The sequence below is a fragment of the Tetrao urogallus genome (assembly GCF_951394365.1).
Source record: "Tetrao urogallus genome assembly, chromosome: 2".
Taxonomy (NCBI): domain Eukaryota; kingdom Metazoa; phylum Chordata; class Aves; order Galliformes; family Phasianidae; genus Tetrao; species Tetrao urogallus.
In genome coordinates this window covers 65,812,760-65,830,947 of record NC_136814.1, presented here as the reverse complement: position 1 = coordinate 65,830,947, position 18,188 = coordinate 65,812,760, and the positions used below count along the sequence as shown (strand labels likewise).

Genomic DNA, 18,188 nt, shown 5'->3' with positions numbered 1-18,188 from the left:
TAATCAGCATTTGCTGTTATTTAAACCTATCATTTTAATTTTAATTTTATTAACCTATCAATTTAATTTTAATTACTCCACATTGCTTAAAGAAGTACAGAAACTGAATTAAGATTAGAACTCAGCAAAATTAGTTCATGATCTAGTATGGTGATATTTTAGAATGTCGGAATTTCTGCTTTATCTGCAGTACATTTTAATACTTTACACTCTTTAGAAATTATTATTACTTACCTCTTCTTCCATCTCTTCAACTTCAACTTCTTCATTCTCCTCTTCAAGCTGATCACTATTTTTCTTTTGTTTTTCTATAAGATTAGGATCCCACTGGTTCCTCTGATATACTTGCCCTGAATCAGGGCGTTGCCTTTGTCCTGATATTCTTTGGCATAAGTCATAGTCTGAACACTACCAAGGAATATGTAAAAGGAAATGTATTTAGTGTACTGCTATAATCATATTATGCTTCCTAAACCTGAAGAATATGGGGAATGGGAAACTCTTTGGCAAATATTTGAATTCTTAAACTTCTTCTCTAACACCTTCTAAGCAAATAAAAACATTCACCGACAGCAAAATTACTTGGGGCAAAAATAAAATATTTAATAAGTTTTTCCCCTTCAGCATTTCACATTTTGTATCAACAATGCAGCTACTACTTGAACACATTTTGCCATATTAAGTAATTTTCAGCTGTAGTTCAGGAATAACTCATTTGCAGACAGGCTTCTGACTGCTCTTACAGTCAGTGCTAAATCAATTTTAGTTGGCACCTCTGACCTTGTAGATCTTTACTCTTACCAAAAATATAGTGCTATTGTCTCAGAGGTTAAAGATTTTCAGCAATTTGAAGCTCTGGAAGAATAAGCATGTTTTTTTTTTTTTTGCAAAAATCCCTGCAGAATATATTAGTTTAACATTAGACACAGATCTTGTGGTTGGTTTAACCTGGCAGGCAGGTAAGCATCACACAGTTCTTTGATCACTCCTTCCCACCCTCCCAAATGGAATGAGGGAGAGATGTGGAAATGAAATAGAACTATTTGCTATCAACACTGTCGTGGCAGAAACCAGGGCAACGAGTAAATCTGGATGTAGCCTTAAAATTGATATCTTAAAATTCTACCATGGAACTGTATTTGGAACATGATAAATAATTTTCCTTCCCTTCTGAATTACTAAAATTTATCTTTCAAACATGAGTGAAAAATCTGAGATGACAAGAAAGCAATGCAGTCAGTGAATTCAAAAGGTGACAGAAAAAGGGATAATTGTTTTCTACAGAGGAAGACAGAGTTTCTGATATCACATATCAGCTAGCAAAAGGCATACTACACAACTACCTAAGGTATCCCTTGAAATACAACAATACTTCGGGATATTTCTATATTTCTGCTCTAAGAGACATATGGCCTTCATAAGCTGCCATATGACATAGCACATCTTGAAATAGGGAAGAAGAAATTTGGTCAGATATTTTTTCAAAGGTTTTCTGTCACTTTTCTAGGAAAACAAAGCTTCTCTAGATTTGTCTGTAACAACAGTATTTGATTGTTCTAGGGTAATCTACTATGCCCCTTCTTTCTTTTTTTTCTTTCTTTCTTTTTTTTTTTTTTTTTAATGTAATGAAAACAGTTACCATTCTGACATGTCTGTGAATACAGCTGAAACACTAAAATTGAAGGCAAAATTTTTATTTGAATTTGGGCCAAAGATTTTAATAAACATTCAGTCTCAGTCTTCTTTTCAGAAGAGAAGATGATGTAAGAACATGAAGTAAATAATTCTGTTTTATTAACAGTGTGGATGGAATCACTCCTCTATTTGTACTACTCCATGTGAAACCAAACAATATGAATTTTCAAGAGCTGGAGTTCCTCACTATCTGGTATTAAATAAAAGATTGACCTCCTGTAGTTGAAAAAAATAAAAGCAAACTGGAAAACAGCACAAAAATATATTTCTCTGGTCTTTTATGATCTTTCCAAGAGAATAGAAAAAAAAGTTTGAAATAGGTGTTCAAGCATTTTGACTATGCATCGTCAAACAGATTAAGTCTGAAAAGTAAGGAATGTAAAAACTTTGTCATTAAAACACTATCTCAAACCTGGCAAAGTGACAGAGTTAGCCCATGATGAAGTGTTAGCATCTGACAAAGCATGTAGATATGACAACTAGAACAAAAACTTTGGAGTACAATACCAGAGGCTCACTATTCAGTGTTGTCTCAGAAGAGCATTCGACACATTCAGAGTATGAGGAAAGAATCTAGTTAATAAATGAAACACTGCAAGAAGAAGGGTGTGTTCATGACTGTACATTCTTGTACAATAGGAATGCAAGAACTGTAGATTTTACTGAGTTATAGGAAATACTCATTATTTTACATGCTTAGTGCTTGTAATAAAACAAACAAGTGGAATTCTACTCCACTATAAAAGAGAACAATTAATACCTTCTCAATAATTGCTATATTCAAAAGCATGGGAGAAAATACTATCTTCTGACTTATGCAGTATATAAGTCTTCTAATAATTAGGTAACTAGCAAGTTACTGAAAGTGACATTACCTTAATGTTAATCAGGAAATCTGGTTTTAATTTCAGATTTTTTATTTTCTCCATTTGCTGTGAAACAGTCATATATTCCTCTGAGAGAGAAGGAAATCCACTGAGAACATAACCTGCAGAATACATTTTAATAAATCTTTCAGAAAGTTATGATAAATATATAAGTAGTTATACTTATCTCCTTCAGAGGTAACATCTATATAGTGGCACAATTTTAAACCATGTATATAACACTGTTAAAAAAAATACACACCTATGTCTCCTCCAAATTAAATACATACATAAATGTATTTTTTTCAACATAATATAGGACTTTGAAAGCCTGTTAACTCAGCTGAGAAATATAAGAAACAGGTAGACATTAAGGATCATATTCAGACAATCTACTTCATTTACCTAACTCATATTATAGTGACTAAAAGAAAATAAGCTTTTAGGGACCATTTTTTGCCACTAAAAGGCATTGTGAAAGATATTGCAAAAATAGCCACAATAACCTTTAAAAGCCATTGCTTGCATTGGCAATGAAAGGACCCTGAACTCCTCTGTGGAATATACATTGTGCTCCTGGGTGTTAAATCCTCTCAAGAGGAGGCACTGTGCACACTATACACGTAACAACTTGGCAATCCATACAACCAGGATTAACAACGTTGAGTCCCATTCAGCAAAGACACTGACTGTGCACAAAAGGCATGGTGGTAACGGTACATTTTCCCTAGTATTAGTATGCACTGCCCCAGAAATATTATTACCCGTGGCTTCAAGTTCCCAGGGAAGTACTGTAACTACCAATAAGTGCATACAGTACAATAACAACTCTATCATGAGGAACTCAGTGTTCATGAAGCCACAGTGAGAAACTAAAAAAAAAAAAGATGAGAATATTCCGTCAGAGAAACGGTCTATGCAACCCAAAAACATAGCAGCAGCCTTTGCTTCAGCTACTAGAACTGAAGACTCCTCTCCCTTTGGGGAGCCTACAGCCACAGATGTAAAATTTATGGAAGAGCCTAAGTAAGAGAGAATACAGTGTGCAGTCATTCCTCTGGGAGACATAAAACATGGATTCTGGATTGTTGATACATGCAGAAGATTCTAGCAGGCATTGAGATGCAGAAAGCTTGCACGACTTCTGCTAATAAAAACTTAGTTAGCAACACCTGACCTGAAAATAATGTGAATGTAGCATCTTATGCTACACATATGCAAATTATCCCAAACTGTTTACTTTACCCCAGGCTGATGATGCTGGGGGAAACTAATAATGAAGAAGCTTGCGTAAGACAATCATCAAACAGATCAAACTGTAAGCAGGAGATTACTAGGAGATTTTGAGAAAAGGAGAAATCAGCTGGAAAAGAAACACTAAGGAAAGATTACAATTTGAGGGAAAAGACGTTAGAATGAGAACAAGGTAACAGCAGCCAAACCAGTCTTGATTGGCCAGCATTACCAACTTCTGTTTAGGCCTGACAGAGCAGCCTCCATCTCAAGTGCTGCAAGCAACTTGCATTTCTGTATGACAGAGCAGGCTTCAACTAGCAATGACCCACCTCCAGTGTGCATGTGGAAACTTCTGGGGATCTTTCTCAATGGTACATGGATTAGATTAGAGGAAATGGCAGGAGCATGTGTGCCATGTTTCCAACAGAAGGCACTCACACATGAGGCAGGAGCACCCATGTTTCCAACAGAATGCACTCTCAAAAGAAGGAATGTGCTTCTAATACCCACCCAACTCTGAGAGAAGGTTTGCATGCAGAACCCTGCAAGTTTAAGTATATTCAAATTTTAGGACTTCAGCAATTTGTAAGTGTTTACATCTGGGAAGTGCTTAATCTTGTGATGTATCTATGGTATGGCTGACACTAAACCCATACAGTGAATTCCAGTTCACTGATTGTCAGTTAACAACTTACTATTAATAAATCAATCAACAACTTTCATGATGATTTGATTTAAATCACGCTTTGAGACCAGCCCTGCAGAGAAGGTCTTGGGGGTTCTGGTGGATGGAAAGCTGAATATGAGCCAGCAGTTTGCACTCGCAACCCATTAGGCTATCTGTGTCCTGAGTGGCATCATAAGATGGGTAGGCTGAGGGAGGTGATTGTTCCCTCCTCCTTTGCCCTTATGAGGCCCCTTCTGTAGTATTGTGTCTGGGTGTGGGGCAGGCAGCACTAGAAGGATGTGGAGCTATCCAGAGAAGATCAGAGGGATGGAGCCCTACAAAAAAAGGTTGAGGGGGCTGGGCTTCCAGTACTTGAAGGGAGATTAAAAGCAGGAGGGAGACTGATGTTCTACACTGTCTGATAGTGATAGAACAAGGGGTAATGCTTGCAAATTAAAAGGGGGATTTAGATTCGATATTAGGTGGAAATTTTTTACTCAGAGAGTGGTGAGGCAGTGGCACAGGCTGCCCAGAGAAGCTGTGGTGTCCCATCCCTGGAGGCACTCCAGGCCAGTTTGGATGGGGCCATGGACAGCTGAGCTGGGGGGTGTCCCTGCCAATAGCAAGGGGTTGGGACTGGGTGGGCTCTAAGGTCCTCTCCATCCCAAGCTTTTCTATGATTCTATGAATTGATCAGTTTTCTCCTGTGAAAAGGACAAATAATTTTCTTTTGCAAATACTGTTTAGGCTAACATGATACGAACTTGATGGTTTTCTTGTTCTATTTAAAAAAACAGCAAGCATGCCAGCTACATAAAGATTATTATTCTGTAACTTCTTACCTACAATCCTGAAACACAAGCTTGCTCGTTATTTTTTTTTTAAGACACTTCTTATTCTGAGAAATAGCTTAACAGTTTCACATTTGCCCTCATTAAGATCTCAAAGAATTAAACTCTGTATATAGTGACTTACAAATTTTAAATATTACCAGTTGTTTCAGCACTTCTTAATACCTCTGGCACATCGGTTCCCCAGATAGAATGTGCTTATTTCCAAGTAAGAAGAATATACAAAGGCTTCTCTGAAAGTAATGTCTCCTATTTTGTTATGTTGGTCCACAATGTCAGAAGTGGATGCTGGTGGTACGGCAGTAGAGGTTGAACTTTCCTGCCAATATTGCATTACATTTTTGCTGTATGACAGATGGCAGCAGAGGGGCAGTCTGACAGAATGGAATCTGACATGGAAATGCAGATGAAGCTAAGGTGGGTTATTGAATTTTTCCATGTGGAAAAATTGGCGCCTACTGACATTCATAAATGCTTTCTGAGTGTTTCATGGAAACCAAACACTGGATGTGAGCACAGTGAAGCAGTGGGTGGTGCATTTCAGCAGTGATGAAAGCAACAGTGGGTCATCTCTGCTGGTGCAGATTTTTATGAGCATGGCATGTAGGCTTTTATTCATCTGGTGAAAATGCATACATAATGGTAGTGCCTGTGCTGAAAAATAGTGCTTTGTAGCTGAGAATGTGCTCTATCAAATAGAGTATCAAATAGAGTATCAGATAGTGCTCTTGGTATCTGTTGTAGTTTCCATGGAAATAAACAGAAGGCATTACTTCTAAAGCAATCTACATATTAAGATAATAGTTGCCAAGTAAAAAGTAATTAAAGCTGGAAAATACTTAACAAAAATTGGTTCTGGAGATGAGTTCTAGTTACTAGAAAAAATAACGAGGACATAGTCTGTTCCACTACATCCCCATTTTGGGGATCTGTAATATAAAAAATGGCTCAGCCACAAGAGCCAAATTTGTCCATCTCATGTTTACAGTCTATAGGATTTCTGTGGTCTTCTGTTATACACACATCTTAGACATTCATCATCAGACTGAGTCAGAGAAGAAAATTCACATTACACAGACTTCTCTTAGGCTTTTATTAAAGCCCTGACCTTACAGAATAATAGCAGCATTTTCATTCAAATGTCTGTTTCCCATCTCCTCCTTTTTTCTGCTTCTTCCCTATTTACCTGTATTTGCCTACTGTTCCAAAAGCCTGGCTTCACCAGGTAAGACTGCTTCGTTTGTAGAATATTGAGTCTTGGTCCAGAGAAGAAATAAAAACTTTAAAACCAAAAGCTTACTGAAACTTGCTGGCTTTCAGAGCAGTAGAAATTTGACATGTTCTTGGCAGTATACCTGACTCTTCCCTATAATGGACATTTCAAATTAAAGTCTGTGCCAGAAAAATATACTACTTTCTCATAACCCAGTCTCAGTGAGAAAATGGAAAGAGAATAAACAGTTGTGTAGACTTTACTACCTCACACTTCAAATAATCTTTTCCTTCTTTTTCAATATCTTAAATGTTTAAAATATTTTGCTGGTATTTATTTATTTATTTATTGTTACAAAAGTATTCAAGCCAAAATTCGTTAAATCCCACAACTTTATATTAAAATGAAACCATCCCACTATCCAATGAGAGTGATTGCAACACTTAACATTCATCTTCTCAAAATGAACTTAACATTGGATTGGAATGATGCATTCTGAACTATGATATTGGAAAAATAATCATTAAATACACTCTCTGTTTGGAGATGTTCCACAACCTGAGGTGCACAACCAAAGGGCTACAGTCTAACATACCATTACATATATTTGAGCCGTAATAGATGCAAAGTTTGACAAAATTGTGGTTAGCTTATTCTTGGAAGTTCAGGCTATAAGTAGACTTACCAAAATGTGCAACTTCTGGTGACTCAATCTTTTTCAGAATCATTTCTGTAACAAGTTCTTCAGAAATACTTTGACCTTTGAAAAGCAATTCTTGACACTAAGGTAAAATGCAAAACATAGCCTTATACAATGTATATTTGCCAAGAATGAGACAAAATTTACAGTCAGATTACACTTTTTACCTTACGCCCATATTCTGTTTCTTCATGAATATTCATCTGAATTACTTCCAAAGCTGCAGAAGCACATCAGATAGAATAAAGTTAATACAATTCATAAAATTTATTTTATATACAGATACGTCAATGCAGGCACACACACATATATATACCTTCATACATACAAACATACATACATGCAATTGCTTAAGTCAGCTATCTCTGTACCCTTGGGTTGATTATGATTATGTCAGTGGTCAAACATTTGAAAGTGCTGCCCAGTGAGATGGTGGAGTCTCACCCCTTGGGGATATTTCACACTCAAATGGACATATCCTTGAGCAATCTTCTCTGGCTGACACTCTAGTGATACTCTGTGATGTCTAAAGTTCCCTTCTGAGCTAAATCATGATTCTGCATGTTGAATTTTTTTCATATTCACAGTGAAAACAAGCCATTAGCAAATGTTGAAGGAAAGTGTGTGTATGTACACACATGGATATATCACAGTAAAAAAGATTAGTAGAAGCATAGTGAGCAAAAAAAACTAAGATGCTGTCTGAATTTACTACAAATAACTAAAAACATGGACATAAAAATGCAGTAAGCGAGATTTACAGTGATCATTAACAAAAACTTTAAAATGACAAAGATTATATTGCCACAATAGACTGCCTAAGATTTTTAAAAAACAACTTGGTAGATATTTATTAATACTGGTTTAAGTACATTTGAGCAATATGGATCGGCTTAATTCATGAATTCATTTTGAATTTAGTCTAACCTATGTTTTGGACCAGGTATTAATCAATCTCGTTAGTTAAAAATTCTATATTTACTTAGGTAAAAATTGCTTTCTTCATACTTATTTTTTTCATATTATAATCCAAAGCCTTCAAAATAAGATAAAGATACTTCATTTATATTCACACAAACATGAAATGTTACAATGTCCACTAGAGGGCTTCTATTAGAATAGTTAAAAATACTGAGGGTACACTTCAAAGAAAAAATGTAATGAAAATAGATATTGAAATGGTTAATTCATAATATCAGGGTTAACCCATCAAATCAGATTTTTATACAATTAGATGTATAATTCTGTGGTTGTCAACCCACTCTCCATCATATTTGAAAAGTCATGGCTTTCAGGTAAAGTCCCTGGCGACTGGGAAAAGGGAGACGTTGCTCTCATTTTTAAGAAAGGGAGAAAGGAAGACCTGGGGAACTACAGGCTGGTGAGCCTCACATCTGTGTCTGGGAAGATCATGAAGCAGATCCACCTGGAAGACATGTTAAGGCACACGCGAGATGAAGAGCTGATCTAAGATAACCTGATGAGGCTGGATAACCTCTCCTACAAAGACAGGCTGAGGGAGCTTGGCTTATTCAGTCTGGAGAAGAAAAGGCTGTAGGGAGACCTCATTGCAGCCTTCTGGTACTTGAAGGGAGATTATAAATAAGAGGGAGATGATGTTTTACGTGGTCTGAGAGTGACAGGACAAAGGGGAAATAACTTTAACTTGAAACGGGAGATTTTGGTTAGACGTTACCATCCTTTACTCAGAAGTGGTAAGGCTGGCACAGGCTGCCCAGAGAAGCTGTGGCTGCTCCATCCCTGAAGGCATTCAAGGCCAGGTTGGATGGGACCCTGGGCAGCTGAGCTGCAGGTTGGCAGGCCTGTCCACAGCAGTGGGTTGGAACCAGATTGGCATTAAGGACCCTTCCAATCTCAGATGAAATTGTATCTTGTATTCTAGTGCATAATCAGAGAGCTTAGCTATGACTTCTGAAACAAACCATTGGGATTTTTTTGTTTTAGAAATTTGAAAGTGCCAACTACATTCCTTCCATGATTTCTTACACTGATATAAAAACTATGCTTCTGTTTCTTGGAGTACATCCCTCCTCCTCGCCCCCTCACTGCCCCTTCCCTCCTCCCCCCTTCCACCCCCACCCTGTATTAGGCACAGGACAAACACAGAAAGGGAAGATCCTTCTATTTTTTCATGGTCTGTTTCAGAAAATCTCTGTGCTCCCTGGACTTCAATCATCTTCCTCCACTTAACTAAAAGAATCACATGAATCACTTTACAGGATTGAGGATGTAAGTTGGTTGTCATGTTACATGTATCTCCTAAAACAAAAGGTATAATGAATTTAATACAACATTCCAAACAAAGTGCATGTTTACCTTCTATTAAAATGCATTTCCATATTTGTGCTAGTTTTCTAGCTAATGTTTTCTTTCCAGAACCCTTAAAAAGAAAAATATTATAAAAACAGTTAAAATCAGCCATCAGGACTGGGACTTCTGACTTATGCACTAGAAAAACATAAACATTCATTTTAATACAATTTATTTTACACTTCCTAGCATTGCTAATTCATGACTACTGCCCTTTGCAGTTGAGTACCTCCAAAGTAACAGTACTAACTTTATTAGTGAGTAATTCTGTTTAAAGCTCAGCTATGATTTGCCCATAAATTCCTGTGAGAAGCTGTAACACTGAAATTTATTATCTTCAGTCCCAAAGCAAATTATGATGAAAATCTCTTCAGTTATCTCTAAGAGACATACAGATAGTATTCTCTTACTAAAACAATGAATACATAAAAACTGCCCTAGTTGCTCCACAAATCTGTTTTAGATACAGATAAAATCCTTGTTTCCAATCCTTTGTTAAAAACTGTATATCTGTCTAGTATTAATATCAATCATTTGTTGAATGCAATGATTTCAAAAGAGAATCTTTCCTGTTTTTCGGATTGTCTTTCAATGAGCATTTTATGTTTTCAGTCTCTAAAAATGTGAAGCTACTTTTTCCATAGAAAGTTACAAGACTGAGGTTTATTTAAACCAGACAAGCCAGACCACTCTAGTTTTCTGCAGATCTGAATGCATTTTTTAAAGTCTCATGCTGACTGAGGTTCACTTTTCAGCTATAACCTTATGCTCTCACACTGTGATGCTTGCATCTCATCCAATTGGAGAACAACTCCTTGGCTTCTTTCTCCTTTTGGTCATAAGAAAGAGTTGCAGCTGAGCGTTATGCTGGAGCCAAGCTGTAGAAATAATAGATAACTATACACACACTAAGGACTGGGAGCCCTTCAGTCTGGTGAAAGAAGTCTGAAGAAAGGAAATGTTGTATCTGCATCTCAGCTCTATAGACATTTCCCATGATATAATCTGCCACTGTCTTTTGATAATATGTACTAGCAAAATGCAAAATGCAGGATGGGTGTACATTGCTATCTGGTGTGGTCCACTCAGAGGGACTTGGGGTGTGCTTTGGTGGGTCAATTTGCACTGAAGGGTAGGTTGATTGTAGGTGCACATCACTTCTCTGCAAATTTCTGTATGGTCATTTCAAACTGTGTTATGGTACCTAATGAAATCACACACAAAGCTGCTTGAGAACATTGTGTTCACAATGGAAGTGGAGTGCTCTTACGGTACTTTTAGAGACAGGGACATTAAGAGAAAAACAGCTTACAGAGCACCAGTGGTATGCTTGAGTGCCTACCAGGTTCAATTCAGACATAAGGCAGACTTCCACTTCTTTAGAACCTACTTCAGCACACTAAAAAGATAATGTAAAACACCCCCCAAATACTCTACACTTGAGAGGAAGAAATCTGAGAACTTCATAATCACGAAGTATCATTTTTTTTTCTAAATCAAATAGACCGCAAATTATTTTTAAAGAAGAGAAATCTTGAATTATAATTCTAGTACAGCACAACTCATCAGGATAGCAAGATGGAATTCAGTTTACTCCCAATTGCATAGCATATAAGTATGTTAAAGATCATTAAAATATTTAATATCCCATTGCATGTCTGTAAGTCAGTATATTAATCTGAAGGTTCTTTCATGCCTACTTATGTCTTTGTTATAGAATCATAGAATGGCCTGGGTTGAAAAGGACCACAATGGTCATCTAGTTTCAACCCTCCTGCTATGCGCAGGGTCGCTAACCACCAGACGAGGCTGCCCAGAGCCACATCCAGCCTGGCCTTGAATGCCTCCAGGGATGGGGCATCCACAACCTCCTTAGGCAACCTGTTCCAGTGCCTCACCACCCTCTGGGTGAAAAACTTCCTTCTAATATCTAACCTAAACCTGTCAAATTTAGTAAAAATTAGAATAGTAAAATAACATAAAGACAATCCAGTTGCCATTAGGAGAACTTTTAGTATTTTGGATATTTCCCAATACGTGCCTTTTCATTACAGGAGTACCACTTTCTAGCACACCTGAGTAGTTGAGTAGTCACTGAAGCAAAAAAATTGGCCTTGTTAGATGTGATCAGAATCTTTACCTCAATCTGCAGAATTTGCTTAGTAGAAAAGATGAAAAAGTAGCCCCCTGTTTTATTGCAGTGTCCCTACACTAATGCTTTTGAAAAGAGAAGGAAAATTGCTAGCAGTGTATCTAAGGAAAACAGTTAATTTCTATTGGACATCTTACAGGCTTTCCAAGGACCATTATACATGTGGGCTTGGACAACAGAAAGAATTTTTCAGCTTCATCCTCATCAAAGATGTCTGTGAAGGGTTGAGATTGTTTTTCTTCTTGGGAAGCCATAAGTTACCTGAGATTGGAAGAAAAAAAAGCTTGTTATAAAATATAGTTCACATATGTATAAAAAGGCAGATACTTAAAAATAATAATGTGATAAGGCAAACTGTTCAGTAACGAAAGATGCTATAAGGAGGAAAAGCATTCAGTAGATACACACAGCTTGTATAAGCTCTTGAGCTGCTTCTGCAGAACCACCATTGGAACACCCCCATCTCCAGCTGCTGCCATATGAATGTTAATAACAGCTTCTTTCTTCCTGCCTCTCCAACTGTCTGTAGCCGTTTTTAAAGCAGCTCCGACACTCACCATCCAAACAGCCGTGCCACGGCTCTCTCCTCCCCAGCAGTCCTGGGGCAGCCAGGTTGCAACGGCAGCATCACGTGTGTGCGTCCCCGTCACCCGGCAACAGGAGAGCCCCGCCCCGTCCGGATAGCCCCGCCCCCTTCTCCCTTCCGCCCCGCCAAATCGGAGCTCAGAGTGGTGCGGGTCTCTCCCCGGAGCTGTCCTTAGTGCTGAACTGCCCGCCCGCGGGGCCACCGGCGCGGTGCCTCCTTCCCGGCGCGCCGCCCAGCCGCCCCGAGGATCGGTCCCGCGCTGCTCCTGAGACCCGCCAGCCGTCGGCGGCAGCGCAGGCGCTGTATCGCCCGCCGGTGAGCGCCTGCGCGGAGCTGCTCTGGCCCTTCCGCCTTCTGCCAGTGCCGCCGGTTGGGCCGTGCCGCTGTCTGCGGCCCTGCAGTGTCTCCTTCTCGTGCAGTCCTCCCGTAGCTGCTGACTGCCCCCCGCCGCGACTCCGGGCCGGGGCGAGGCCCCAGCGCTGCGGGGCCGCCATGCCGGCGGCGACCGCCGCCCCTCTGATCAGCTCAGTGCAGAAGCTGGTGCTGTACGAGACCAGGGCTGTAAGTAGCTCGGTGTGAGCACGCCGAGGGAGCACTGCTTTGCTGCTTGGCCTGGAGCTCCCGACCCACTGTCTGTGTCGGAATTGGCTGCCCAGAGAGGTTGTGGATGTCCCGTCCCTGGAGGTGTTCAAGGGCAGATTAGATGGGGCCCTGGGCAGCCTGGTCTAGTATTAAATGGGGAGGTTGGTGGCCCTGCATTTGGCAGGGGGGTTGGAGATTCATCATCCTTGAGGTCCCTTCAACCCTGGCCATTCTCTGATTCTGTCCATTTGGCAGTATGGTGGTTTTATGCCAAAGATAGTTGTGGATGGAGTTAGACACGTGTCTTTAAATGCAATATTAGCCGTAAGTGTTACCTGCAGTGGTAACAGAACTCTGGTTTTCGTGGTGAACGCGGTGTAACCTCATGAAAATATGTCTGAATGCACATGTAGGCCCAAAAGAAGCCTGGTGCCACGAAGAACAGGAATCACAGCCTTGCTGGGAGACAGGTTTGTGCTGCTGTGCTGATTCCCCACCGAACAACTCAGGGAAGATGGCTTAGTTTGTGCTGAGCTTTAAGGCTTGGTCTGAGAGACACCCTGCTGCTTACGGAGGCCATATTGTGCTCCAGGGTTCTGTCAGCTGCAATCCTGTAGGCCTTTTGGAGGGATCAACTAGGTTAGGTACCTTATTCTTTCATGTTGGATGGGAGAGGCAGTATCTGCCTGAGTGGGCAGGCTTTGGTCTGCCCGTGCTTTGCAGTGTGCAGTAAGGGGAGAAGCAGCACTCCTGAGCTCTGGAGGAGGCTTTGGTCAGCTGTGAGAGGCAGTGGTGTTTGGATCTGCATTTGCATTGGAAATGTTTCAACTGTATAGTGGTGTCTCAAAACTGTTCCCTCAGTCACTGCTTGTGATGTAGATATTTTCCCTAAATGTGGCTATATACTCTTATTTAAAAAACAAAAAGTATACTGTACTAGTACAAACTGCAGTGCTTTGAGTCCTGAAGTTCTGATTCTAGTACTCTTTTGAATAGGCCAAATGCTATATGAATCATTTTGGAATGATTGTTTGAAAACTCTTGATGCACAGACTCACGTAGGTTAGAATGGAGTTCTGGTGATCATCTTGTCCAGCCCCTGCTCAAAGCAGGCTCAGCTAGAGCATGTTGCTCAGGACTGAGTTAGAACTATCTCCATGTATGGAGATTCTGTAGCCTTTGTAGAGAACCTAGGCTAGAGCTTGAATACCCTTGTGATTAAAATAAATAAATAAATCCTTGCACTGAGTTACAATCCTGTGTGATTTGACATACATCCACTGCAGCTTGTCTTTTCACCCCTGTGAAGAGTTTGGCGTGTTACCTATGTGTTTGGTGTGTTACCTATGCCTTCTCATTGGATCATTTTAGAGAGCAAAACTGAACAAAACCAGCTTTCCAGGTCTCTTCCCATGTGCTCCATCTCCCTGATCATGTTGGTAGCTGTCTGCTGGACTCACTCTATGTCAATGCCTTTCTTGTCCTGGGGCACTCAAAACAGAACTTGTGACTTGGCAGAATCACAGAGAATCTTAGACGAAAATTTGTTGTTACAAATGATTCATTGTCATGTTGGGCTGCTGACAAAACTTCCCACTTCTTCTCCCTGAGGTTGCTCTGGCCCATGCAGCCTCCTTTGCATCAAATCTAATAATCATGAAATTCCCAGCTGTGACAGTTAGTCACTGATATGACGGAAGCATCGCCCAGACATAAAATTCAATAGCTTTCTCCTGGTTCAGGTTGCTCTTCTGTTTTTCCTTAAGGCTGTACGCATGCAAGAGATGAAATGGGAGTGCAGGGACCAAACTTTGTATCGGATACAAGGTGTATGAAACTGTGCCCCAAGATTCCTTAGGGGGATTTTGAGAAGACAAGGAAGGGATGACTTAGACTGTGAGCAGTGGGAGAAACACAGAGGGTATATCTCATTCTAGTAAAAGGCCTTTGTTGGGAGTGGTGAAGAGACAAAACTGATGGAAAGTAGAAATAGTTCAGAAAGTCTTTTTTTCTTCTTTTTGAGGGGAAAAAAATATAGTAGAATTAATGGAGTCAAACAGGAAAGACTCCTAGAGGTGAGGAAAACTGAATTCACAGTGCCAATTGAAATAACAATGAGTAAAATTCTTTATTTTCCATTAACACTTATATTTATGGCACTTTCTGAGACTGACCTTTTGAACATGTGCTTTGGTTCAATAAATACCGTGGAGATTTAAATTGTATCTCCTGCTCATCCAGCCAAGTTGAAGGCTTGTTCAGAAGTAGTCAAGAAAATGAGCTGAAACTGTTTGTATTCAGATCAGTGTCAATAATCTTTCAGTTATTCATATATTTACTGTTGAAATGCACACCAGAGGGCAGTAAAGATGCTTCAGCAATGTGAAACAAAAATATTTTCTTATCTAGGAGAAGATTGATCTTGTGTGTATCCTGCAGATAAAACCCACCTGAAAGCTGTAGGCCACTTAGTTGGAAATTGTCATTCCCCTGAGTTAGTCTGATGTTGTGTAAATCAATTTGTGCCGTCTCTGTAAAATCACATCACTTACCTGTTTTCAGAATATTATGAGGCTTAATTAATACTATTTTATTCTAATCAGGTTCTGCTACAGCCTTCATGTTCATAGTATCCAAATGACTCCCACAGTTTATTAAGCAATGTGACTTGCATAATTACTGTAGATTTTTCTGCCTTCCACTCCCAGGGATAACTCTGTGACTGCTTGTTTATTTATTTCTTTATTTTATTTGTCTTAAAAGTAATTGGAAAGATTTTATATGAACAAAACAAGGTTAAAGGACGTGGATATCTTAAGCTGCGGTTAAATGGGATAAGCTTTATTGAAGAAAATGATCTGACAGAAAAAGCTACTTATTTCTGTAGATGTTTAATATGTTTGAAGAATGTTAGAAATAATGAACAATTTCCATTAGCTATTATAATTTTCTAGCTAGTATTTGCTATGAAATTGTATCTCTCTCAAGTGAATTCATCAATGAATGAGAGCCCCTCTCAGTTGGACTCTGTACTATTCCCTCTGTATTGGTATTCCATGCTCAGGCAATGACAGCTGAGCAAAGGACAGGCTTGGGGCAAGAGAAGGAATTTTGTGAAGCTCAGGAAAATATTGTTTCCATCTTAAATATCTTGGCGTACTGCCAGGCATATGGGCAATAAAATGAGAATTTAATCTACTGGTGAGGTCTAGGACCATTTGTTAGCAGATGCTTGGTGGAATAACACTGATGAAAATACGACAAGTTTAGAAGGATATGTAAGTATGCCTATATATATATTATCCTGGGTGTCACCATGTAGTCACTAGATCAACAAGAGAGTAATACTCTTACAGATCTAGGTTTACTGTGAGTCCACTTTTCTGTATAGCAGTATGGTAAGGATTTTGTGGTTAAATGGTCACAAATTGAAATACAGTGGAAGAATGAAGAAAAATAGGTAAGAAAAATAGGTATGAAAAGAACAAAAAGAGAATGGGCCTGCTTGGAGAGAGAAGAAGAATCATTTAGCTAAACAGTGGAATGACTGTAACTATTTTCAACAGGTTGTTCAAGTCAGGAGTGATGCTGTGACTGGAACTTAAATGGAATATTTAATCCACACCTGCATAATTTTCTGTAGAAAAGTAGTTGAAAATGGAGGTAAATAACGTAAAGTGCAGTCTAGACTTCAAAGATGCTAGCAGATTAACCTGATTGTTTTGCATATCTTCATCTAAAAATTAGATGGCCTGACGTATTTAAATCAAATACTCTACTGATGTGCAGCACCACAAGGAAAGTCTATAGCTTCCCTAGTGGAAGGGAGGTTATTAGAGAAGTTAATTGTGGATTCAATAAGGAATCATCTCATGGGGGTGATTTTTTTTTTTTTTTTTCCCGAGTAATTGCTTTAGGACCAATATGTTTTAGCAATTACAGTAATGATCTTGGCCTCGAATGAGGGCGAGCTCTGAAATATTGCCAATAATTAGGGTAGTCAGAGCACAAGATTGCATGAAATAATGATAACCCTCAGGAGTATATAAAAGAAATAATTTGGAATAGAATAGTATACTAAGAAACTTAGTGCACCTTAGGCAGATTATACACCATAAAAGTTTTGTGGGGGTTTATTAATTCAGAAACAAGAGAGCAGGAAGATCTGGGTAATTTAGCAGAAGAAAAATTGGGAGGCTTAGCTGCTCATGTACAACTGTGAAAAAGGCAGATGTGATCTTTTGCATTATGGTTCTTAATGAGAAAAATACTAATATATCTATATGAAGAGACTTCGTATGGCATGTTGTGTATACTTTCTATTCCTCAACATTAAAGAAATAAGAATTAAAACTAGAATGGATACACTGAAGGTTCAATGAGTAACACAGGTGTTAGCCTTCTCTTAGGAGGTGCAAAGGATAAAGAATATTTAGTTATTATTATAATAAAGGATCATATTTTTTTTAATTGATGAGGTGCTGAAAAGGGATCCAGTTATTTATGTTTCTAAAAGCATTCCATCAGAATAGATGTTAAAAAAGGGAGATTCATTTGGCTAAAGGAAAAATGTATAGATGTATAATTAATAAATTTAAATGAAAATTAGGAGAGAGAATCTTAAAACTCTCAGTCTTTCAGTCTTGCAAGCAGCAAGAGGAAAGTCTGAATTGGGACAAAAAGCAAGCTTTGATTGCATTGGGTTGGAAGGGAATTGCCAAATGTTGTGACTTTATACAGATATAAATAATATACAGATATAATATAACAGATATAATACAGAATGAGTAGCCATTCATGCATGCCCCCAGAATGGTGTTTTAAATGCAGTGGTTTAAAATTTCCCATCTTGAAAATATAAGCTTCAACAGCTTATGGGAAGCACACATCATGCCAACTGAGTTTTTGCTATTTTCAGTACATCTTTTCATTCTTTATCATCTCTTTCTGTGTCATTCCACTAGTTTGTACAAGATCAAAGATACTCCCATAATAGCTGTGGGATCTATAGAGAAATGGAATATAGTGCAGGTTTTGCTGTGTCTTGCATCTAAGTTCAATTACTTTTCTTCCTTCTTTCCTATAGTTGAGCCCATATTTTTGTTATCCTTATTCAGTGCCTTCTTTATACCATGAAGAATTTCTGATCTGCAGTCAAGTTCAGTATATATGAAAACTACCACAAAGAGGAAGAGGCTAAGTTTTTCTTGCGTAATTTCACGCCTGCTCTGAAGGGGAGGTGGATGTTTGGCAGCAGGAGATGGCTACCATTGTGCTGCTTAGTTAAGCAGAAATGTAAGCAGAGAGAT

At 38.8% G+C, this 18,188-nt stretch overlaps 2 protein-coding genes across 2 annotated transcripts in view; one reads left to right on the top strand and one right to left on the bottom strand.

Annotated features, from left to right (window-relative positions):
• The window catches only part of AK9 (adenylate kinase 9), a gene marked incomplete at both ends in the record, with an annotated part of 56,680 nt that extends 44,715 nt beyond the window's left edge, over positions 1-11,965 (bottom strand). Inside the window, 6 exons of the mRNA XM_079532590.1 lie at positions 235-408; positions 2,571-2,683; positions 7,214-7,310; positions 7,396-7,448; positions 9,566-9,629; positions 11,849-11,965. Coding sequence (XP_079388716.1) covers positions 235-408; positions 2,571-2,683; positions 7,214-7,310; positions 7,396-7,448; positions 9,566-9,629; positions 11,849-11,965 — 618 coding nt within the window. The remainder of the gene's footprint in view (positions 1-234; positions 409-2,570; positions 2,684-7,213; positions 7,311-7,395; positions 7,449-9,565; positions 9,630-11,848) is intronic.
• Positions 11,966-12,789: 824 nt separating this feature from the next.
• Positions 12,790-18,188, top strand: part of FIG4 (FIG4 phosphoinositide 5-phosphatase) — a gene marked incomplete at both ends in the record, with an annotated part of 61,530 nt that continues 56,131 nt past the window's right edge. The window contains one exon of the mRNA XM_079550487.1: positions 12,790-12,858. Coding sequence (XP_079406613.1) covers positions 12,790-12,858 — 69 coding nt within the window. The remainder of the gene's footprint in view (positions 12,859-18,188) is intronic.